The 24541-nt window shown below is 46.4% G+C and overlaps 1 protein-coding gene and 1 long non-coding RNA gene across 2 annotated transcripts in view; one reads left to right on the forward strand and one right to left on the reverse strand.

The window, feature by feature from the left end:
• The window catches only part of SVIL (supervillin), a 117563-nt gene extending 93022 nt beyond the window's left edge, over positions 1-24541 (forward strand). The window contains 9 exon segments of the mRNA XM_037740950.1: positions 9060-9211; positions 11993-12098; positions 12741-12948; positions 14606-14739; positions 16610-16765; positions 18714-18857; positions 19924-20048; positions 23960-24115; positions 24214-24541. Coding sequence (XP_037596878.1) covers positions 9060-9211; positions 11993-12098; positions 12741-12948; positions 14606-14739; positions 16610-16765; positions 18714-18857; positions 19924-20048; positions 23960-24115; positions 24214-24300 — 1268 coding nt within the window. The 3' untranslated portion in view covers positions 24301-24541.
• LOC108309234 lies at positions 18756-24158 on the reverse strand. Its single transcript, XR_001827243.2, has 3 exons — positions 24029-24158; positions 19959-20005; positions 18756-18878 (listed from the first exon to the last, which is right to left on the reverse strand). It is a non-coding gene; the product is annotated as an uncharacterized LOC108309234 (long non-coding RNA).

Here is a 24541-nt window from a genome sequence, read left to right on the forward strand (position 1 = left end):
TCTGACTGTCATCTTAGCAAGCCTGCAGAGGAGGACTGACATAAGAGACTCTCATTCAGGTATTTCCTGATAAAGACCGCAGCCTTTCAAGACCGCTGTGCATTTTTCATAGGTGCTGATGTTTGGTTCCTAAAGTCCCACAAGAGATAGAAGTGTCTGTGTTGTATGATTTATCCTGCAGCTTTCTTTGAATCCAGCAGCCTTTCTGATGTGCCTCAACTGTGACATCAGCAGCTGTGGGCTTGACCAAGCAGGAAGCAACCGAGGCAGCACAGCAGGACAGGAGCAGCAGGGCCAGCTGCTCTGAGGGGTCTTGTATCCCGAGCCGGATTCACAAGTGAAGATGGATTAGGAGGGATGAGAGATCATGCATGTTAATCCAGGGCCATGCCCTCCATAGCACGTGTATCTTCTCGCCTCTACCTTTTTCTAAATTACCTGTATCCTTGGGTACAGAGCAAACTCTGAAATCCCAAACCCGCACAAGAGCTCCAGGTGGGGCTGTGCTGTTGTCTTTCCTGTCTCTCTGTGCTCCCCTCAGCTGCTGCCCTGGCCAGTGGCCTAGAAATAAGTGTGCAAAAATGTACTTCGTGATCTATGAGTGTGTTTAGTGACCAAAGAATCTTCGTACTCCGGAGAGCTTTGTTGTAACATGATATAAATGAGTAGAGAATTAGGGGGAAGGGAGCTGCCTCTTCCATACATCTGTTAATAGGAGGGAAACTTGGTTAGTGTCTGCAGGTGACTGGGTGGCTAAAGTAGACAAGTAAGGTTTGCCGGCTGACGCTGCCTTTGCTGAAATGCCCACCCAGTGTGGACCCCAAAAACGAGAATTGGCTAGCACGTGGCCCACACCTGTAATCCCAGTACTTTGGGAGACTGAGAAGGGAGGATTACTTAAGGCCAGGAGTTCATGACCAGCCTGGGCAATATAGCGAGACCCCTGTCTCCTATTTAAAAAACAAAAATTAGTCAGGTACACTGGCTCACACCTGCAGTTCCTGCAGTTCCAGCTGCTATTCGGGAGGCTGAGGCAAGAGGATCACTCCAGACCAGGAGTTCCGAGTTCGAGTCTGTAGTGAGCTATGATCATGTGACTGCACTTTGGCCTGGGCAACAGAGCAAGACCTTATCTCTTAAAAAAAAAAAAAAAAAGGCCAAATACAGTGGCTCACACCTGTAATCCCAGCACTTTGGGAGGCTGAGGTGGGTGAACCACGAGGTCAAGAGATGGAGACCATCCTGGTCAACATGGTGAAACCTTGTCTCTACTAAACATACAAAAAATTAGCTGGGTGTGGTGGCACATGCCTGTAGTCCCAGCTACTCAGGAGGTTGAGGCAGGGGGATTGCTTGAACCCAGGAGGCGGAGGTTGCAGTGAGCCGAGATGGCGCCACTGAACTCCAGCCTGGTGACAGACCAAGACTCCGTCTCAAAAAACAAACAAAAAGAAAGGACTTGCTAGAATGTAAGGAAAGTCTAGTCCTGACATGGTTAATGTCATATTCAGGCACATGTAAAACTCCATGGACACAAAGCTTTGCAAGACTTCAGACTAAACAAAATTTGGTAAAATGCAGGAAAATAAACCATTTGTTCTATATACCACTTATGTGCTTTGAGGTTTTCTCCAGTAGCCGCTGTGTTTTAGATTCCTTTGTTTAACTTGGCTTAATCTTTGTTCTTTTCCTGTTTATTCTCCCAACCCCCCAACCCCCACCCTGCAGAAAAGGACAGGGGCGGCCCGAGTGGGCGATATTTGGGAGACTTACTGAACATAATGAGACGATTTTGTTTAAAGAGAAGTTTCTGGATTGGACGGAACTGAAGCGACCACATGAGAAGAACCCTGGGGAGCTTGCCCAGCACAAGGTATCCCAGCGACCAGGACTCAACCTCGGGGCTTGGTTCGGGTCCCAGCAAAAGTGGCCTTGATGTAAAATGATCAAATCATGTAGTTCGCGTGGCCATCACCTCAGATTTATCATTTCTTTGTGGTGAGAACATTCAAATCTTCTCTTCTAGCTGTTCTGAAATATGCAATACAGTGTTGGGGACAGTTGCCTTTCGTGCCGTAGAAAAGCAGCTCGTTCCTCGCTCTGATTGTCACTTTGTGCTGTTGGCCAACATCTCCCAACCCTCCCTCTGCCCCCTCCTTCCCTCACCCCCTCCCCATAAAACAGATGCCTGTATCAGCATATCAAATTGTACACATAAAAATGTGTCAACTAAAATACTTTTTTAATCAACATAAACACACACACCCTTAAAGCTGGGAAGCCTTCCCTGGACTCACGAGAACAGCAGACTGGCCTCCAGTTCTAAACCGACTCCGGGAGGTGAAGAGTCTGGTTTGCACCTGTTCTCGGGCATCCATGTGCTGTTGTGGCGATGGGTGTTCAGACCTTCCAGAGTCTTCCTGGAAATGCAGCCTTTCCCACACTGCAGTTAAACATCCTGGGACAGAGTGTGGAAGCTGTATTTTTATGCTGTCCCATGAACAGTTGAAGCAGCGTTGAGTATGACAAGGAATGGCTGTGGAAACAGGCAACCTCCATGTTCCCCTGTAGGAAGACCCCAGGGCCGACGTCAAGCCGTACGACGTGACGCGGATGGTGTCCATGCCCCAGACGACAGTGGGCACCATTCTGGACGGGGTGAACGTCGGCCGTGGCTATGGCCTGGTGGAAGGGCACGACAGGAGGCAGTTTGAGATCACCAGTGTCTCCGTGGATGTCTGGCACATCCTGGAATTCGACTATAGCAGGCTCCCCAAACAGAGCATCGGGCAGTTCCACGAGGGGGACGCCTATGTGGTCAAGTGGAAGTTCATGGTGAGCACGGCAGGTTAGTGAGCGCTCGTGGTTTCTTCCAGTTGAAAGAGGCTGGCTGGCAGCCCTGCGGGAGCCAGCTTCCCCAGCACACCCTGTGTGCCCTCTGCTGTGTGCACACGTGCAGTGGGGCACTCCAGTCATGCGTCCTTGAGAGCCACTTAGTAAACCACAGAGGGGGAAAAGAAGTCAGGCCGAATCCCTAACAGCCTAGCCTTGCTGAGGCCGCTGATGTTCACCTGTAGAAATTGACTTGCACGTCAAGGCTTCCTGGCTCCCTGTCTCCCTTCCTGTCCCTGTCCCCAGAGCTGTTCTGGGAAAGCGATGATTGGCCTCTGAGTGATATTTCTCATGTGCCTGTGTGCTGCTTCAGTTAAAGTCGTTAAGTAGAGAATATCTTTGTGATTTAACGCTGGAACCAAATGGTGCTGTAACATTATAGTAAATACACGCACACAAGGTTGATTTGAAAAGTAAGAGGCCGTTTCTCCCAAGGCTGAGCGCTTGCTGGCCTCTGTGGGTCTGGTTTAGTACATGCAGAGTCTAAACTCTCCTGGGTTCCTGTTGGTGATGTGCCCAATTGCAAAACACTCACCTGGATGCTTGAAGCTGGGAACCGGGGAGTCAGGTGAACTCTGGAGAAACCATCCATGTCCTTGCCAAAGGAGGAGCCTTCCTGCAGCGCTCCTCACCCCTCCCACTTAGGACAGCATGCAGGTCACAGCTCTGTGATGTCAACTCAGAAGAGTCTCTTGGCCTCTTTACAGCCCCCTTGCTGTGCAGGTGCGCCCGCCCCGGGGCCATGGGAGGCACAGGCTGATCAGATACCTGCAGGCGCAGAACCACGTGATTTCTTTCCTGATTGACACAAGATGCATCTGTGCATCAGCTGGCATTTCCGGAGCACCTACTCTATGGGAGACACTTTTTGTAGAGACCAAGTAAATATTTCAGGTCTTGTCTCCAAGACGCACGTGGTATCAATGACGTAGAGCAAGTGCAGGAACAGCCAGCAGGCAACCTTGCTGGGCACCGGGCGGTGGGGTCGTGTGCTGGGGTTGTGTGCCGTGCAGAGCCCGGTTGTGGCCCAGAGGTTTCCCCCCGCCCCCTGGGGCACGACGCTGGGTCTTTACTTGCCTCTAGCTGAGGGCCTCCCAGGCTCCCTGAGACTTGTTCTGTTGTGATGTTAATTTCTCAGATGAGGACCAGGACAGTAAGATCAAGGAACCTGCCTAAAGCCACACAGCTAGCAGAGAGCTGAGCTGGACACTCACATCCAGGCGCCCTCTTTCCAAACCCAACGTGCTGTTAACCCGCTTGGTGGGCAGGAAGTCAGAGGGGGGCTCCAGCACAGGATGTGGGGAGCCGTGAGTTTGGCTACAAGGAGGGGCCGAAGAGCCCAGTCACCAGATCAGGGAGCAGGTCAGGGTTGAACCAGCAGCAAGGCGACTTGAGGCTGGCTGCTGAGCACACCAAACTCCAGGGGCTCCTTAAACAGCAGGAATGGGATCTTCCAGGGCCCAGGCAGCTCCTGTCTCTTCTTCCAGGGAGTAGTGGAGTGGCAGACAAGGAACCCCAGTGAGAGGGACTTTTCTTTCCTTTTGTTCTTTTGTGTGTGCGTGTGTGACAGGTCTTACTCTGTCTCCCAGGCTAGAATGCAATGGCAGAATCTTGGCTCACTTCAGCCCTAACCTCTCAGGCTCAGGTGATCCTTGTGCCTCAGCCTCCCAAGTAGCTAGGACTACAGGCACGTGCCACCGTATCAGGCTTTTTAAATTTTTTTGTAGAGATAGGGTCTCACTATGTTGCCCAGGCTGGGCTGAAACCATCCTCCCACTTCAGCCTCCCAAGGGGAGCAGCATTTCTCATCTACTTAATTTCTTAAGAGCAAGGAATTGGAACTGCTCCTTTCCTTTTTCATAAAGAGGCATGTCCCCCGAGGGAAGATAACAGGCACTGGGACCCTATAGCCTGGGATTCAGAATCTCAGGCCCTTACCAGCTATGTGGGTTGAGTAACGTTACCCCGTTTGAGCCTTGGTTTTCTCACCCGGAAAGAAGGGATTATAATACTCAGCTCACAGGACTTTATAATCAGCATATATGATGTTGAGCAGGTGCTTGGCCTGTGTTCACACTGCAGGTGCAGGAAAGACTCATCACTGACACTGTCAGCAGGAACAGCATAATTACTGTTTTAACTTGAAAATGAGATAACGTGGATTTCCCCAAAATAATGGCAATTTCCAGAGTCACTGTCATGGATTTACGCTCTTGCTCTCATGCAGAGGTGGCACGTGCAGTGATAAGTAATCTCTGATGCTGGTTACCAGTGATGATGGTAATAGGGAATTGAGTGTGTTTCGGGGCGGGCAGATCTCTTAGCCTGCGGAGTAATGGAACTGGGAACTTTAAAGAACAAACTAAACGCACTTGTAGTGCCCCTTCCTAAAATGCAAAAAGGGAAATCGTGTTTATAAAACCAGACATTTTCTTACCTTAGCTGTTAGTTATGACGGAAAAAACAAAGTAACAGTGAACAGATGAATGAGTAAAACTGTTAACGTGAATTAATTAAAAATAAAGCTAAGAGTTCAGACTTTCATGGACTACTGACTTGGAGGCCCTTAGGAAATATGATTTGACCAAGGCGATTCCTTTCTATATTTCTTCCCAATAAACACAATGGACATCTCACAGCCAGCTCCAATGGTATCTTTCCAGAAGACTTACAACTTTAAAAAGTCCAGCTTTAGAGAATTAGGATAGAGCAGGGAGCATTCAGATTCCAGACCGTCCCTCCAGCAGCTGGGAAGCACAGGCCGACAGCACTTGCGGTCACTCCATAGCCAATGCGGAAGCTCTGGCCTTTGGTGATGCTAGTCTGGCTCCTCCATCACTTGCGCCCACAAGGGCCACACCTGCAAACAAGACTGGGTCAGAGCTCAGGGAGCACTTCTGGGAGAAGGTCAGCAAAAAGCAGCAGCTGTGCAGATGGTATAGCCTCCGCTTGGCCGATGCCAGCCAACCTGCCAGTCAGCGTCCTGGCCCAGTGCCTGCAGGTCAGGGTTGCTCGCACCCCAGCAGGGTCAGGAGACAGATGCTCCTGGTGCCCAGGGTTGCTGAGCCAGGCTTCCCTAGGGCGTGACAGAGGCTTAATTCCTACAAATTAGAGGTGGCTCTGGTGCAAGAATACTTAACCATGAGCCGTCTTTACACCTCTGTTTTCTGTTACTCCTAACTAGCCCTCCCGGCACCAAACTCGCTCTTGAAAGTACCTTGATGGCATAACACGTCCACACTTTAAATTAGGTAACTAATCAAGGTTGTAAAGAGAATAGCCCATAAGTCCTTACCACAAAAAATTGAATCTTTACATTGCTGAAATTAAAAATGAATACACATATGAAAAATTAAGTTGCATACAGGACTGAATTTGGATATGTGCAGGAAAACTAGTGAAATGTCTGCTTCATAAAATATCTTTAAAGAAATAAAATTCTAAACTCACATCTGTAATCCTGGAGTTTTGGGAAGGTGCAATGGGAAAATCGCTTAAGGGCACGTGTTTGAGTCTAACCTAGGCAACATAGCGAGACCCTGTCTATACAAAAAATCAAAAATGAGCCCAGCATGGTGGCATGCACCTGGGAGCCTGAGACAGGAGGATCACCTGAGCCCAGGAGTTCAAAGGTGCAGTGAGCTATGGTCATACCACTGTACTCCAGCCTGGGCAACTGAGCAAGACCCTGTCTCTAAAATAGAAGTAATTTTAAAAGGAGGTACAATTCTATTTTGGGTATATACAAGTCAATTTACAATGTTAGGATGTGATGTTGATTACTTAAGTGTGAATATGTATTTACACAATGTATTTGGGTGCTTACAAATTTCAAGGTCTTTATAAGCTGTTATGATCTATTTGAAACACATCTTTCCTCAGTAATCTATTTCGTGAAACAAATTTTCACTTTTGAAGAGTGGGATTGCTATTCAAAGGCAAAGTTTTGTTGCTTGGTAAGCAGAAATTTCAATTAAGTGGCTTCCAAATTAACTGTCGGATTTATAGTCATTGATGGTTCTTATTTTATTTTTCCCTCTCAAAAACACCCAAACTTAACCAGTTTAGACCACAGTGGATGGTACAAAAGGCTGTGTTTAGTCAAAATACTTTTAAGAAACTATTCGAATCATTTAAGCAACCTATGTTACAGATACCTTACCAAAGAGATAAAAATCAAATAAATATGACCCTGACCTTTGAAGAACTTAAATGAGTTTTATAAAACACTATTTCCCTTTTTGCATTTTAGGAAGGGGCACTACAAGTGCCTTTACTTTGTTCTTTAAAGTTCCCAGTTGTGTTACTCCAAAGGCTAAGAGATCTGCTCGCCCCTTCAAATCTCAATACAGTTGTAATGTTGGAAATGGGATTGGAGCTGAGAAAAGTTACAGTGATATAAATCCAGAGACTCCAGTTATTCTCATTCCTTTTTAACCTGTGTGGGTGTTCCCACCAACTGCATTCTCCTGTGTTGACCCCCACTCCCTGGGACACCCAGGCCTTTGGGTCAAGAGCTTGGTCTGCTGAGCTCACTCAGCCTAGAAGCTTCTGCTTCCAGATCAGCGTTATTCGCGTCTGCACTCCCCACCTCCTCAGAAAGGCCTTCCCTCAGCAACCGTCCCGTAAGCCCAACCCTGCCTGGCATCACGTCCTTCTCTCCTGTCCTCATTGCACTTATCACTATCTGAAATCGTCTTGCTTGTCTCTTTATTAGAACAAAGGCACCGAAGTTGTTTGTCTCGTTCATCATTGTAGCCCAGAATCCGGAAGTCCTGGCTCAGTGAATATTTGTTGAATGCGTGAATGAATGAAGGGAATCTAGAGTGATACATATTCTTACAGGTAGAGATTTGGATGTCTGCAATGACATCTAAAATGTCCATTTGGCCTATAATTCCAGTACTTTTGGAGGCTGAGGTGGGAGAATCACTTGAGGCCAGGAGTTAGAGACCAGCCTGGGTAACATAGTGAGATCCTATCTCTACAAAATGTTAAAGATAAAAATTAGCCAGGCATGGGTGACGCATGCCTGTAGTTCCAGTTATTCGGGAGGCTGAGGTGGGAGGATCACTTGAACCTAGGAGGCTGAGGCTGCAGTGAGCCATGATTGTACCACTCCACTCCAGCCTGGATGACAGAGGGAGACCCTGTAACCTCCCCATGACTGCTCTCCACACCAGAGTCTCATCTGCCCAGTGTGCTGCCCATGTTTATTGAGTGCCTGTGTGGTGCCAGCCATGAGGACCATCAGCTCTTAATCCTGGCAGCAGCCCTGGTGACAGACATGAAATCCCAGATTCATTTATGCTAAACTGACATGTTAGTAACCTATCTATCCTCCCCCATTTCTGACAGACCTGGAACACTTCGAAGCTGTGTTTTTTACTAGCATAGTTTTAACCCGCTTGTGCTTAAAGCTGGTCCAGCTATTGTTTTTAATATCTTTTCTCTACCAGCTAATCTTTTGCCAAAAAGCAGTGTAATGTGGAAAACTCATTTGTGAGCCCTTAGTCCTGCTCTGGCAGTTGCCAAATACCCAAATGCTTTATTTATTTATTTGTTTGTTTATCTGTAAGAGAGTCTCACTCTGTCACCCAGGCTGGAGTGCAGTGACACAATCATGGCTAACTGCAGTCTCAAACTCCTGGGCTCAAGTGATCCCTCTGCATCAGTCTCCCAAGTAGCTGGGGCTACAGGTGTGCAACACCACACCAGGCTAATTTCTTTAAATTATTTTAGAGATGGGGTTTTGCTATGTTGCCCAGGCTGGTCTTGAACTCCTGGCCTCAAGCAGTCCTCCCAGAGTGTTGGGATTACAGGAGTGACACTCACCTGGCCTCACCAAATCGTTTGAGGAAACTGCTGTGCTGCACACTTGGAGTGTGCCCCCTCCAGATGACAGGTGTTTTCTCAGGGCACCAGAAGGCCCCTCAGATCCTTTTTCTTCATGTTGGAGACTGGGTCAGGAGCTGGAAGGAAGGTGGTTTCTCTCTTCCCCTGGGTGCGGCCACCCTTCCCTCCAGTGCCAGTGGTTTGGCCCTAGCCCCAGGCCTGAGGCTTTTTTGCTGCTGGTCCTCGCTGGCCCTGGGAAAGCGAGAGGGACATTTGTTCCTCCTTGGGCATCTCAGCTGCTGACCTGTCCCTCTGCCGTTCTGTGTTTGCAGTGGGAAGTCGCCAGAAAGGAGAGCACTCGGTGAGGGCGGCCGGCAAAGAGAAGTGCGTCTACTTCTTCTGGCAAGGCCGGCACTCGACAGTGAGTGAGAAGGGCACATCGGCACTGATGACGGTGGAGCTGGATGAGGAAAGAGGGGCCCAGGTAAGTGTTGGGGAGCTCTGCACCCTAGGGACCAAGAGGAGCGTCCTCTCCTGGGAGCTGATGGTGCTTAGCCTGGTTCCTCCCAACATGATTCTAATAATGGAAGACCACGTCACCCAAAGCACTTCAGCCCTGGTCTGGCTTCTGCAGATTTCAGGCTGTGCCTCCCACTTCTTTCCTCCTCCCACTTTTTGTAAGATGATCCCAGAGAAAATGTTGTACCTGCAACCAGGAAATCCACATGACAAGTGCAAATGGCCAATGGGTGATCTTGAAAGGTTTCCACCTAACCAATCAAGGCATTGTATGTAAAACAAAGAGATGCCATTGCCCACTTCTCGAAATGGTAGTGATTTTTTAAAGAATGGATCCAGGGCTGGCAAGGATCCTGTGGGATGAGGATGCTGTATTCGGAGTGAGAAGTGAGAACTTGAACAGCCATCCTGAAATTTTGGCACAAGAACCTTAAAACTTTGATCAGTTGTTCCACATACACGAATCTACCTGAATATAAGAATTGGGAATGCCCATTACCTCACCTGCATTCACGGCAGCTGAGTGGGTTTTCTGGAACAGGTTGGATTGAGTCACTCGCTTGCTGTCAGCCACACACACTGCAGTCTAAGCGGCTTCCCAGAGCTTCAGCACCTTCGTGGTGGGCCCCGGGCACCTCTCCAATCTCCTCCTGCTCCTCCCCTCCACCCAGGCCACTCCAGCCTCTTCCTGTTCCACGACTAGCTCCTTCCACCCACCTACTGCTCTGTGTCCCATTCCCACTGTCTGGAAACTTCCCTTGCGTAGTCTGTAGCTCTCAGTCTCTGATGAGGCAGCTTTCTGCTCAAATGTCACCCGCACCCCTGCCCCAAGTTCTATCCACAGCCTCCTCATTCTCTTATCATTCTCTGTCCCTGTGCTTGATGCCTTTACTTTCACAGCACTTCCTGCCACCTAAAGCACATGATCCCCAGGAGCATGACAGAGACCCTGTGGCCCTGGCCTTACAACCCCATAGCCTTATAACCCCAGGGCCTGCCTCTTGCTTGGCAGGGACTGCTGCCCAGATCCGAGGCCTGTAAACACGTCTCTTTAACATTCGGATGATCTCTGCCTGAGTCTCATCTGCTCAGTACTAGTACCAGCAATTAAGAGTTACTCTGCTGAGTCCCAGCAATTAAAGGTTAACTCTGGGACTCTTGGAAAACAGGACAATGCCATGTGTAAATCTCTTTATTCTCCTGGATGAATAACAATAGCAGGAGGAAAGACAGCAGAGAAAGACATTTTCGCCAGAAATGGATCAACCCTCACCCAGCTTTGCAGTCCTAAGAACCAATCACGTTTCCTAAAAAATATTTCCTACTGGCCAGGCATGATGGCTCACGCCTGTAATACCAGCACTTTGGGAGGCTGAGACGGGTGGATCATGAGGTCAAGAGATCGAGACCATCCTAGCCAACATGGTGAAACCTCATCTCTACTAAAGAAAACAAAAATTAGCTGGGCATGGTGGCATGACCCTGTAGTCCCAGCTACTCGCGAGGCTGAGGCAGGAGAATTGCCCGAACCCAGCTACTCAGGAGGCGGAGGTTGCAGTGAGCCGAGATCGCGCCACTGCACTCCAGCCTGGAGCCTGGCGACATAGCAAGACTCTGTCTCAAAAATAATAATAATTTCCTACTACGGACTATATTTTAGAAATTATATTGGCAACATTTGCATTTTAATTTATTCCTAATAGTGAGTCATTTCAACTACCCTTTTTTTTTTTTTGTAAAGGCTCTGAATGAATATGCTTTTATCATGCCTTCAAAATCATCCTCAGAGTTTTGAGTCTTAATCTATTGCATTTGAGCATTTTATCTGTTATCAATCCAGTGGATGGAAAATCATTTTATTTTTATTTGTATTTTTTTTGAGACAGGGTCTCACTCTGTCACCCAGGCTGCAGTGCAGTGGCAACATCACCACTCACTGCAACCATGACCTCCCAGGCTCAATCGGTCTTCCTTCCTCAGCCTCCTGAGTAGCTGGGACGTAAGGCATGTACCACTACAGGCACGAGCCATGGTCCAGCCCTGGAAAATCATTTTAGATATGAAATACCGCCACAAAATGGCGATTGGTTACACCAAATGGGTGCTGAGATTGATATATTAACTCACAGTGGGAAATGCTTCCTCTTAGCGCTCCCTGACTACCAACTCCAGGAAACACTGCCTCTTTAAGGGAAAAGTGTCCTACAGGGAGCTGACTCAACCCTAACTTTATTCATGGTACAGATAACAACTGAAGGAAGAGCCTTCCCTAACAGCCAAGGGAGAGACTGAGTGGACTGCTGGGTTGACCACAAACTGCACATTTTTCCCAGAATGATTACTAAATCAGTGACGAGCCATTCTCATTACTGAGAACTATCTTGTTAGGAACGTGTTTCCATCAGTCTTGTTACATCAGTAACCACAGAATACCATTAAAATATCAGGGGTCATGTTTTAAAAGAATATTCCATGATAGAACAACAATAAGTAAAGAAAATGAGGCTATACATCCTTATAAGGTAAGGCTCCTACTTTGTTTAGGAAAAACAAAAACTCCCTAACACCTGAGAGGAGGCTGCATACCCCAGTTCGCAAAGCTTCTCTTCTCTTTAGGCCCTAGTGTTGGAACTGGCTTTTGTTTGTACATCTTGGTATTTTTCAGATTTTCTGTGAGAGGCATGAATTGTTTTTAGAACTTTGAAAGCCCCACCCCCCTTACCTATTTACCTGTTTAAATCTGAAGGTCCAGGTTCTCCAGGGAAAGGAGCCCCCCTGTTTCCTACAGTGTTTCCAAGGGGGAATGGTGGTGCACTCTGGGAGGCGGGAAGAGGAAGAAGAAAATGTGCAAAGTAAGTCATTTTTACTGCTGGAACTTGACTTTGTCTTTCCCTTTCTTGGAAGGAATTTTTATTAGCTGGGGCTGAAAGTGAGTCTGTCTTCATCTAGCTGTGGCTCTATCTCTGAAAGCCTCCTAATGTTTTCCTGATAACTCGGCCCTGGGCGCTGGTGACCCGCCTCTCCCTGGAGAATTTACAAGGGGATTCACCTTTGCATGAAGGAGGCTGGAAAGTGACTTCCCTTCCTCTGTCTGCTTGTTTTAGGAGGAAGAAAAATCAGTGGCTCTTCTATTATAAAGTATGAAATTTTTGTTGGCCAGCGTCCAAAAAAAATTTTTTAGCTCTAGAGCCTTTTAAAATATGTCTGTTATAGAACTTATTGTGTAAACCTTGGAAAAATGTTTTGTCTATATTGTGAACTTCGGATCACCTACTTCTAACTACATAAGAACCCACTTTCTGGGCTGGCAGGAAGTCCTGATGCCTCAGTGCTTGGCAGGGCACCCTGTGCAGGGCCTCAGCCCTCCAGTCCCCTAAGTCCCTGGCCCTGGACAGAGGTGGCTGCTGTGGATGGCACAGCGGGCACCAGAAAGGGCTAGTTTGTTGCCACTCGCTCACATCATAATTCCTCCACGCCGCTGGTGCCCCCTGCAGGTGAGTGGCGGCTGTACTGCGTGCGCGGAGAGGTGCCCATGGAAGGGAATTTGCTGGAAGTGGCCTGTCACTGTAGCAGCCTGAGGTCCAGGACTTCCATGGTAGTGCTCAACATCAACAAGGCCCTCATCTACCTGTGGCACGGATGCAAAGCCCAGGCCCACACAAAGGAGGTTGGAAGGACCGCTGCAAACAAGATCAAGGAACAGTGAGTGTTGTGTCTGCAGCGAGCCCCCACACATCAGGCTTCCCAGAGGGATGGGGCAGGCTCAGGGGTTCCAAGACTCCCAGCAGATCCTGGGGTGCTGAAAGTGACTGCAGCAAGGGATGGCTGGGAACATGGTCAGGGGCCTCTGACGCTCCAAGCAGAGAGGATGCACGAGTCAGCCCAGCCCTCCGACTTGGGGGCCGCCCCACCACGGTCTGAGGATTTACCTGGCTTAATTTTTTAAGGACACAGGAGCTTGTGAGGAGTTTTCTAATTCATTTTTAAGTTTTCTATATGTCTTATCCATACAATTTCTATTTTTTTTTTTTTTTTTTTTTTTTTTTTTTTTTTTTTTTTTTTTTTTTTTTTTTTTTTTTTTTTTTTTTTTTTTTTTTTGAGATGGAATCCCACTCGTTGCCCAGGCTGGAGTGCAGTGGCGCGATCTCGGCTCACTGCAACCTCCGCCTCTCGGGCTCAAGCAATTCTCCTGCCTCAGCCTCCCGAATAGCTGGGATTACAGGACCCTGCCATCGCACCCAGCTAATTTTTTGGTAGTTTTTAGCAGAGACGGGGTTTCACCATCTTGGCCATGCTGGTCTTGAACTCCTGACCTCGTGATCCACCGGCCTCGGCCTCCCAAAGTGCTAGGATTACAGGCGTGAGCCACTGCGCCCAGCCTAAAAATGTCTATAATGTTCATGACATATTAGATGTGATCATACATCCCTCCCTAGGGGTCAACTTCTCCTCCACCACACTCACAACTGCAGAATATTTTTTCATTTGTAAGAATTGCTTTTCCTTAGAAAATAGAAGGGATGGTGAACTGATCTCCAGATTTAGTTTTGAATAATTTTGTGTCTGTACCCCATAAATATATATATACCTACTACTAGTATATACCCACAAATATTAAAATTTTTAAAAAGGCAGACAATAACAAGTATTGGCAAGGATGTGAAGTTGGAAACCTTACACGTTACTGCGGAGGTTGTAAAATAGTACAGCCACCTTGGGAAACAGTGTAGCAATTCCTCTAAAAATTTAACCATACAGTTACCATATGACTAGCAACTCCGAGGTATCTACCCAAGAGAAATGAAAACACTCCTATATGAAGATTCATAGCAATATTAGTTATAGTGGCCAATAGGCAGAAATAACCCAAATATCTACCAGTGCATTAGTGGATTAAAAAAATGTGGCATCATAGCATATTATTATTCTGCCATAAAAAAGAATTCAGTACTGAGACATGCTACAACATGAACGAACCTTAAATACATTATACTAAGTAAAAAAATGCAGTCACAAAGGACCATATATAATTCCATCTGTATGAAATGTGCAAACTAGGCAAATCCATCAGTACAGAAGCAGACTCGTTGTTCTGAGGACTAAGGAGGGGAATGGGAGTGACTGCTAACGGGCACAGGGCTTCTCTTTCCAGGGGATGAAAATGTTCTGAAATTGGTGATAACAGTTGCACAACTCTGTGTATACTAAAATCTGTACACATAAAAAGAGTGAATTTTATGACATGTGAATTATATCTCAGGAAAGCTATTATAAAGCTGTTATTGTAATAGTAATAATAATTCTGTGTCATCAACACTCTCCAGACTTACAAAGAACTCTTGGAGTTTCTCCCTTGCAGATGCCCCCTGGAAGCAGGACTGCATAGTAGCAGCAAAGTGACCATACACGAGTGTGACGAAGGCTCCGAGCCCCTGGGATTCTGGGATGCCTTAGGAAGGAGAGACAGGAAAGCCTATGATTGCATGCTTCAAGGTAATGCGCCATCCACAGCCTGTGATCCAATTCTTTTGTTTTTGGAAACAAGAGTCTTGCTCTGTTGCCCAGGCTGGAGTATAGTGGTACAAACACAGTTCACTGCAGCTTCAACCTCCTGGGCTCAAGTGATCAGCCTACCTCAGCCTCCCAAAGTGCTGAGACTTCAGGCATGAGCCACTGTGCCCCATTCATGTTTTATCTTAATTCTTCAGCCTGTCATAAATCTAGTGTGATAAGTGCTATGTCCAGCTGATCGAACAGGTTTTTTCTTCCCAGGGGTGAGTTTAACTTGGACACCAAGTCTTCAAATTCCCACTGGCAATTCAGCTTCCAAAGCTTCCCAGGGACCATGCCAACTTCCAGGGTCTTAGCGACTCAGGCACCGTTTCTTTCTTTCCTCATAGCTGCCACCTGAGAAGTCGCAGTCCTCTGGGTGCTGGAGTGGGATACGGGGAAGGAAGCCAGCCTCTTATCCCCTTTCCAGAGCCCTTTGGTCATTAACCTGTTTGGGGATACAGGCCGTGTCTGTATAGAATAGACACTCCTGTTCACCGGAGTGAGGTTAGGTGTTATATGTGTGCTTTCCCAGCTGTTCTCACAATACAGATGAACATAAGAAGGAAAGTGAACTTGTTAAGCAGTTCCAACAAGCCAGACACTAGTCAGCACCTTACACATAGCAACTCCAGTAGTACAACCCAGCACTCTGCCATTTTTACAGATGAGGAAGCTGAGGCATACAGAAGTTAGTCAGCTTGCCCAAGGCTGGACAGCAATGGAGTATCCTAAGTACTCCATAATACTCTGCCCCTCAATACTTATAAACTTTCATACAGTGTTTTAAACATAATGCCTAGGAAACGTTTGAAATTATTGAGAAGTTAAAAAAAAGAAACGAAGTCACTTAATCACATCCCTCAGGACTATGCTGCATATAATAACTGTTTTTAAAAATAAAATGTGGACCTACAGTTTTGTAACCTGCTTTTTTCCTTTATTATGAATAATCTCCCGAGTTATTAAAATGTGGATTTCTAATGGCTGCAAGGTATTCTGATTACTCTGTGAATATACATCACTCTACCTGACAGTCTCTGGCAGCTGAGGAGTTGAGCTGTTTCTTGTTTCTGATTTTTCTCCCTTATAAAATAATGCAGTTTGAATACTTTTTTAAATGATTGTATACTTTCATTCCTAATTGAGAGGAATTCCTAGATGTGGAACTGCCGTGCTAGTTACGAAAGTCTTATAGCATGTGTCAGCACGGGCCAAGTTGCATTCTCACTTGCAATATACAAAAGCGTACATTTCTCAGCACAATCATAAATTCAGCATATTACTTTTTTCCTCTTTGCCAAATTGATGAGACAGATAGCTTTCTTTTGTTTTACTTGGAAGTACATATATGTATATAAATGTATAATATATACAAATAAAATATATGCATATTTATAACATGCATATTTATGTTACATATGTATATATTTTTTAGCCATTTTAATTTCTACTTTGGTGAGTGTTCTATTTGTCTTTTGTACATTTTATTGAGAGATTTATGTTTTTCTTATGTATGTCCCTTCATCTGTTAAGGATATTAACTAGTGGCTGTATTATAAATATTTCCCATTTGTGACTTGGTTTTTCTTTTTAATTTTGCATTGTTGTATTTTTATATAATTAATGTATTATTTCCCTTTTGATTAGTTCTTTTACTATTGCAATTGAAAAGGTCTTTTCCACCTTGAAGCTCAGATAAATCCTACCTATGTTTCCACAGTGCATGTAATTATTTCATGTTTTCATTCTTCATCTGGAATTTACTTTGCTGCATATGGTATCTTCAGCTTTGTTCTCTTTTCTTTCAAAGATCCTGGAAGTTTTAACTTCGCACCTCGCCTGTTCATCCTCAGCAGCTCCTCTGGGGATTTCGTAGCCACGGAGTTCGTGTACCCCGCCCGAGCCCCCTCTGTGGTCAGTTCCATGCCCTTCCTGCAGGAAGATCTGTACAGCGCGCCCCAACCAGGTAAGCCTTGCAGGAGGCAGCTGTACTGAGCAGCAGAAGGCACACCTTCCAGGAAGCCTTTTGATTTTACATCGGTATTCATTAAGCAGCTTCTCTTTGCCACGTGCACTCCCAGAACACCCAGAACATCATGTGCTTATGCCATTTCATCCTCATCTCTACACCAGAAGGAAGGAGGGTGAAATCAGCCACACATTATAGCGTAAGGAACGAGGCTCAATTACTTAACCCACCCAAAGATGTCTGCTAAGAATAGGGTGAGCGCCACAGTGGCAGAGCTGGCGTCTCCGCTCTTCTCCCAGCCTTCCTCTCAGTCTTGTTGCTGCATGGTCACTGGTCAACTGCCATTGCTCCAGCCATCATGTTTGCATTCAAGACAGAGAAAGAAGGCATGAGGAAGAAAGAGCAATTATAGCCACATCTCTGTCTTTAATCAGATAAAGCACGTTTTCCCAGAAGCCCCCAGCAGACTTCTGCATATGTCCCATTGGCCAGAGCTTGTCACATGGCCAACCCCAGCTGTGAGGGAGCCTGGGAAAGCAAATGGCAGGGGAGAAGGGTGTTGGGGTATCAGCTAAGTTAGCCAAGGAACAGGGTCCACCATACCAAGGCTCCACAGCAGAGCCAAGACTCCCAAGGTCAGGGCTGTTCCCACCAGGCCACCACCTCAAGACAGTAACCCTTGTGCCCTCATTCTGGTTGGGAAAGTCACAAGAGACTGGGCTTGACAGCCCCTCCCGCCCGCCCTCCAGTGAAGCCAAGGTCAGCTGCCTCTCAGCGTGTTTGTTGCTTCTCAAATTACAAAAGCCTGGAGCTGCAGCCAGGGGCCTCACCTCGCACTGGGTGCCCAGGGTACCACTGAAAGTTTGACCTGTGCACATGCCATGCTTGGAAAATCTTAGTGACCAGAAAGAGAGGCTGTGCCCACACCCTACGTCCTGGAGCTCAGGGTAGGTCACCAACCTCCACTGGGCTTTTAAAGTATGGTTCCTGAATCCTGAAATACATGCCAGGAAAGGACACATGGTGAGCCGAGCTAGCAAGAATGAGGCATTTTGGCAGGTGCAGTAAGAGTCAGGCTGACAATTTGAGGAGGAGAAAAAGTGAGGAGGAAAAGACAGAACAATTTTAATTATTTATTTATTTATCTTTTTAAGAGATAGGGTCTCACTCTATCATCCAGGCTGGAGTGCAGTGGTGCAATCATGCCTCACTGCATCCTCGAACTCCTGGATTCAAGTGATCCTCCTTCCTTAGCCTCCTGAGTAGCTTGGACTACATGCATGTACCACCATGCCAGGCTAATTTTTTTTTTCTTTTTGTAGAGATAGGGTCTCACCATGTTGCCCAGGCTGGTCTTCAACTCCTGGGCTCAAGGAATCCTTCCGCCTCAGCCTCCCAAAGCACTGGGATTACAGGCATGAGCCACCACTCACAGCGGCAGTTTTGATTTTAGGCCCATTTCTCTGTAAGAGAATCATAAGCTCGCCTCACTGCTAAGCAGTCACACACAGGGCAGGAATGCCACTGACCTCTCTGCAGTGAGCTGTGCGCGCCAGTGTTGACTGTGCTCTTTGGAGATGCATGGTGCTGACAGTCCCTTGAGTGGCACATGCATTATCCCTTCCATTCTCAGCACAGCCCTGCCTGCCTCCAGAAGGTTTACACGGGCTTGAGCTGGAGCAAAGATGGGAGGACCTGGAGGACGAGGAATGAAAGTGGCCAACTCCTTGATGCCACCTCTCTGCCTAGAGGCTTCTCCCAGTTGAACTTTCAAAGGGCTGGGTGGGACCCTGTGTTTGCCCCTTCGTCCCTGGGGTGAGAGCCAAGGGGATTTCCCCCGTGACACAGCAGCGGGGAGGGGCAGCATCCGCTAGGTTTGGGATGAGTGAGCTGCAAGTGTCCGCGAAGGAGCTCCTCATGGTCGGGCTCTGTCCCTCCCTCACAGCACTTTTCCTTGTTGACAATCACCACGAGGTGTACCTCTGGCAAGGCTGGTGGCCCATCGAGAACAAGATCCCTGGTTCTGCCCGCATCCGCTGGGCCTCCGACCGGAAGAGCGCGATGGAGACCGTGCTCCAGTACTGCAAAGGTGAGGCTCCCTCTAACGCACCTGCAGCAGGGAGCAGACGGGGGAGCCCCTCAGGCACGCCCAGCCAGCAGAGCCCCTTCCCTTTCTGCGCATGTCAGCCAGCATCTATAAAGCCCGGCAAGTGGCGATGAAACCCATTTTTTCCCCTTTTTAACTTTTTGAGATTTATTAACTTTTAGATTAGTGCAGTCTCAGCTGCCAGCACGAGAAGGAACTAGTTTTTCTCTCTCATGAGGCCATCTAACGTGTTACCTCAAGGATAAAGGCTGTATTGTAGAAAGCCCAGGGCAGATTCAAACCCTGTTGTACTCGGGATTGATCACGCTGAGACAAGTTGGCCTCCGCCATGTACATTATCTGCAAGCACTACCATGCTGTGGAGAATGGAAGTCTCCCCCAAATGGCGGATGGCCATTGCCAACCTTTTTATTATTTATTTTTTGAGTATTATATCCAAAGAGAAATATCCATAGTAAGTTCATGGTTCTTTACTATACACATGAAATTTCTGGTCTTTTATGTAAAATGAAAATGCCAGTAATTAATATCTTACTGAATTTTTATGGTTTCATTGACACAATTAGTTTACTATCACTGAGTATGTGCAATTGATTCTCTTCCTGAAAATCTCTTTAGCAATAAATAACATATGAGACCTTCCACCCAGTGTTATAGTGAGTGTGGATGTGTAAGATGCTGTCATTCGCTGTCAGTCACATTGGAGTTAATCCCGTGGTAGGAAGTGAGAGGGATGCCTCTACAGGTTAAGTTCAGGAGGAAGAAAATGCTCCACCCAGAAGCTGCAGACAGAGCCTCTCTCTCCCGTCCAGGAATACAGAGTGTTTTGTTAGGTTCAAGCAGTATAGGCTCAGGTTGATTATAGGTCACTATTGTAGTCACAGGTATGAAATTAACATCTTATATAAGCATCGTCCATGTGTTGTTATGAGCTACTCATAACCTGCATTTTAAGCATGAAGTCATGAGTTCTGAACAAAGAAGAAAAAATTTCAAGGGAAATCACAGAGAGTAGGGTCTACTGACATTGCATTCTGTGTAACTACAGGAAAAAATCTTAAGAAGCCGCCCCCTAAGTCTTACCTTATCCATGCTGGTCTGGAGCCTCTGACATTCACCAATATGTTTCCCTGTTGGGAGCACAGAGAGGACATTGCTGAAATCACAGAGATGGTGAGCATTCTGTCCTGCACCTTTTGGATTGTGGGTTGACTTTGGGGAGAGCATCCAGTTGCACTTTCAAAGTGGGAAAGTATTTTTCCTTTTGCAACATCTTAACAAGTCTACATAGAATTTGCTTAGGAAGAAGAGAAGTCTAGTGGGAAATCAATTGAACTATTTTAATAATTTTCTACACAGTATACCCCATTTTAAAAACTTAAAAGCAAAGTTGAGTTTAATCATGCTGAGGACTATATATGTACATAAAAGCTGGAACTCTTTGTTCTGTTGCTGAGAACCTGTTGCTTGGCATTGCTTGTCTCTCAGTGTTCATATGACGAACAACCAAACCCTCAGGTTTCAGACGTTAACCTTGCGTAGAGGAGACACACATGATATGTGAATTAGTGTGTTCAGATAACTGAATGAAAGGATGTACTGCGACTCACTTATGATAAGGTATCGCTCAGCATCTCATTAATATTGTCTTTTGGGCCAGGTGCGGTGGCTTACGCCTGTAATCCCAGCACTTTGGGAGGCCGAAGCGGGCGGATCACCTAAGATCAGGAGTTCAAGACTAGCCTAGCCAACATGGAGAAACCCCATCTCTACTAATACAAAATTAGCTAGGCGTGGTGGCACATGCCTGTAATGTCAGCTACTTGGCAGGCTGAGGCAGGAGAATTGCTTGAACCCAGGAGGCGAGGCTGCAATGAGCTAAGATCACGCCACTGCATTCCAGCCTGGACAACAGGAGTGAAACTCTGTCTTAAAAAAAAAAATTGTCTTTTATGAGACCACCTGGTATTTCCACAAGGCATTTATCGTAACTTCTATCTAACAAAATATTATTATCTAGAATGTGTTCTTTTCCAACCACACAGAAAAGAATTTTACTATACCTATGTTCAATTCCTTATTTATAAGCTATTAACATTACTAGCAACAGCAATTCCAAGGATTTGTTTTGATTTGGTGAGAGATAGGTTTTTACCATTTTGATTTTTGTTTTTTACCATGTAGGAGAGCTGCTTTGCTTGGGGAAATGACCCAAGTGTATTTTATAGGAAATCTGAGTAATTTTAAACAGAGTCCACTTCTGCGTAGCAATGGAGAGGGTCTGTTGGATAGTGAAGACATTGCTGCTCACTCTAACCTGTCTCCTTGGAGCCAAATGGACTTGATCTCCACAGGGAAGGGGCTGATTGCAGCCTGGTCTCTGCCGCAGCCAGAGCAAGATGGTTCTGTTTGCCATAACTATGGTATCATGAAACCAGAAGGCTCTGGGGATGGCAAGCTCTGCAGCTGCTGCAGTCTAAGTTCAGGTGTTACAGAAGGCCAGGGGTTCAGTCGAGGTCTCATTGTTCACTATGCAGAAGAAAGCCAATCACTGAGACAAGCAAAACCAGGGAAGAAAGTTTATTTGGGTGCTAATAGCCAAGGGGAATGGGACATAAGTCTCAAATCTGTGTCTCTGGCCTACTAAAACTAGGGTTTTTTATAGCAGGGAAGAAATGTAACCATGTGTGGGAAACAGGAATTAGGGTGAGGAAGAGGAGTTAACAGAAAGCAGGGAGTTGGTTAGGCATCATGATGGGTGAGGGGTCTGGTAACCTTTAAGTTTTTTGTTTTTGTTTTTTGAGACAGGATCTTGCTGTGTTGCCCAGGCTGAGGTGCAGGGGCGCAATCATGGCTCACTGCAGCCTCCGGCTCCCGGGCTCAGACAATCCTCCTACATCAGCCTCCTAAGTAGCTGGAATTATAGGCACACACCACAATGCCCCACTAATTTTTTTGTATTTTCAATGAGGTTTCGCCATGTTGCTCAGGCTGGTCTTGAACACATGGGCTCAAGCCATCTGCCCAACTCAGCCTCCCAAAGTGCTGGGATTACAGGTGTGAGCCACTGTTGGCTTTTTTATACTATCAGAGTGGCCTAATGGTTGGTTTCCTGAGAAAGCAACTCAGATAAGACAAATATAACTTTCTCAAGTTTCAGGACTGGGAGAGTTAATTTTGATGTTTATTTAAAAGAAACCATAAACATCAGTTCTGTGGGACAGTTGAGCCAGTTTCAGAAGGATGTAACTCACCACCCTCTCTCTGTATTCACTGTAGATCCTGGGGGTTGGCAGCGGGGCTGTTTACTGTTGTGCAGGCCTGTGGGATTCCGGCCAGAGAAAAGTCAGGCTTCCCACACCAGCAAGTTATACAAATAATTAACATTCTCCAAGTGCTCACGCTGCACTAGGCATAGCTCCAAGCACTCTACACTGATTTTCTCGTTTATCAACAGTCCATCCAGATCTATTTACTATTACCCCCATTTTACTGGTGTGGGAGCAGAGTCACAAAAACATGAAGGCACTTGGCCAAAGTGACTTTTAGCGAGTGGAGGAGTCAGTACTTAGTTGCAGGCAAGACTGCTCCGAAACCCGTCTTTTCTTAGAGAAAGGATCTTGCTTTGTCACCCAGGCTGGAGTGTGGTAACACAATCATGGCTCACACAAACCTTGAACCCCTGGGCTCAAGTGACCCTTCCACCTCAGCTCCCCAAGTAGGTAGGACTACAGAAACATACCACCATGCCTAGCCTATTTTTGTATTCTTTGTAGAGACATGGTCTCACCATATTGCCCAAGCTGGTCTCCAAGACCTGGGTTCAAGCAGTCTTCCCACCTCAGCCTCCTAAGCCACTGTACCCAGCCCAAAACCTGCCTCTTGACCACCAGTCTGCCCCATATATTTCTGATTTGAGCAACAGCTCTTAGTCATCCATTCCCATCATCCAACCACCCAAAAGGAGAGCAGCCAATCTGGAGTCAGAAGTTTAATGGAGGAAGAGAATTTATCTAGAAAAGCTTGCTCAGATTAAATTCACACAGTGGTTTTTTAAAAACATGATTCTGCTCCAGAATATTCTAACTTGTGACCTTCTTTTTCTATTGTGGATTAAGAAATGGGGCCGGGGAAGGGAAGGAGGGTGTGATTTCTTTTCAGGTTATTTTTAAATATTTTTAAACAAATTCCATTATTTGGAGGCTTCTGGTGTTTAGACTTCAGATCTACTAATCGTAGTACGCAGTTTACTCATGGGAGAGTCTCAAAATGTTTTTCCAGAGGCAGTTCTCAAGAAGGGTTTGTTTGAAACTCTGTGACAAGGTGAGAAAACATCTAAAAGTCAGAGAAACAAGCCTCTATCTCTATAAAAAAATTTTTAAAAATATATCAGGTGGGCATGGTGGCACATGCCAATAATCCCAGCTACTGAGGAGGCTTGAGGTGGGAGGACTGCTTGAGTCTAGGAGTTTAAGGCTGCAATGAGCTATGATCGAGCCACTTCACTACAGCCTGGGTGACAGTGAGACACTCTAAAAAATAACATAATTTTGGGCCAAGTGTGGTGGTTCACACCTGTAATCCCTGCACTTTGCCAGGCTGAGGCAGGAGGATCACTTGAGGCCAGAAGTTTGAGACCAGCCTAAGCAACATAGCAAGACCCAGACTCTACCAAAAAAAAAAAAAAGAAAAAGGAAAAATAAATTAGCCAGGCATGGTGATACACACCAATAGTCCCAGCTGCTCAGGAGGCTGAGGCAAGAGGATCACTTGAGCCCAGGAGCTGGAGGCTGCAGTGAGCTATGATCACACCACTGCACTCCAGCCTGGGTAGCAGAGTGAGATCTTGTCTCAAAAAAAATCATTTTTAATTTAAAATTTAATTTTTTTTTTAAATTAAGAGTCCAGACAGCTGCAGGGCTTTGGGCAATCCCTTATCTCTCAGAGCTGCTTCCTCAGTAACGTGGAGCAATGAGTCCTCAGGCTGTGTGCAGATGGCACAGGACTGTGTGTTTGCAAGCACTTGATAAAACGTGTTCAAATGTGGGACACATTTCTCCTCTCTGCCCCCTCCTCTACTCTAGGACACGGAAGTTTCCAATCAGATTACCCTTGTGGAAGACGTCTTAGCCAAGCTCTGTAAAACCATTTACCCGCTGGCCGACCTCCTGGCCAGGCCGCTCCCGGAGGGGGTCGATCCTCTGAAGCTTGAGATCTATCTCACTGACAAAGACTTCGAGGTAAGCGGTTCTTCCACTGGGATGGGGATGGGACTAAAACAACACACGAAGCTGAGAGTCCTTTCACTGAGCCGCCGGTGTTTCTCCCAATGTTCCAGTTTGCACTAGACATGACACGAGATGAATACCACGCCCTGCCCGCCTGGAAGCAGGTGAACCTGAAAAAAGCAAAAGGCCTGTTTTGAGTGGGGGAGACGCGGAGGAGCCTCGAGGTCACGTCCAATACCCCCACCCCAGGGAAATGGATATAGAGTTTTGGACTGGTGTTTTTCACAAAGTAGTTTTCAATCAGTTTTCGGAACCTGACATGGTTAAAGATACTGCTTGTCCCGGAGTTGTGTATTTTGTAAATGTTCAAGGAAACTGTTTGGAAACTTCTTTCCACCGTTCAGCAGGTTATCAGAATTAATAAAAGTATTGTTATGT

The sequence above is a fragment of the Cebus imitator genome, unplaced genomic scaffold, assembly GCF_001604975.1.
Source record: "Cebus imitator isolate Cc_AM_T3 unplaced genomic scaffold, Cebus_imitator-1.0 Scaffold92, whole genome shotgun sequence".
Taxonomy (NCBI): Eukaryota; Metazoa; Chordata; class Mammalia; order Primates; family Cebidae; genus Cebus; species Cebus imitator.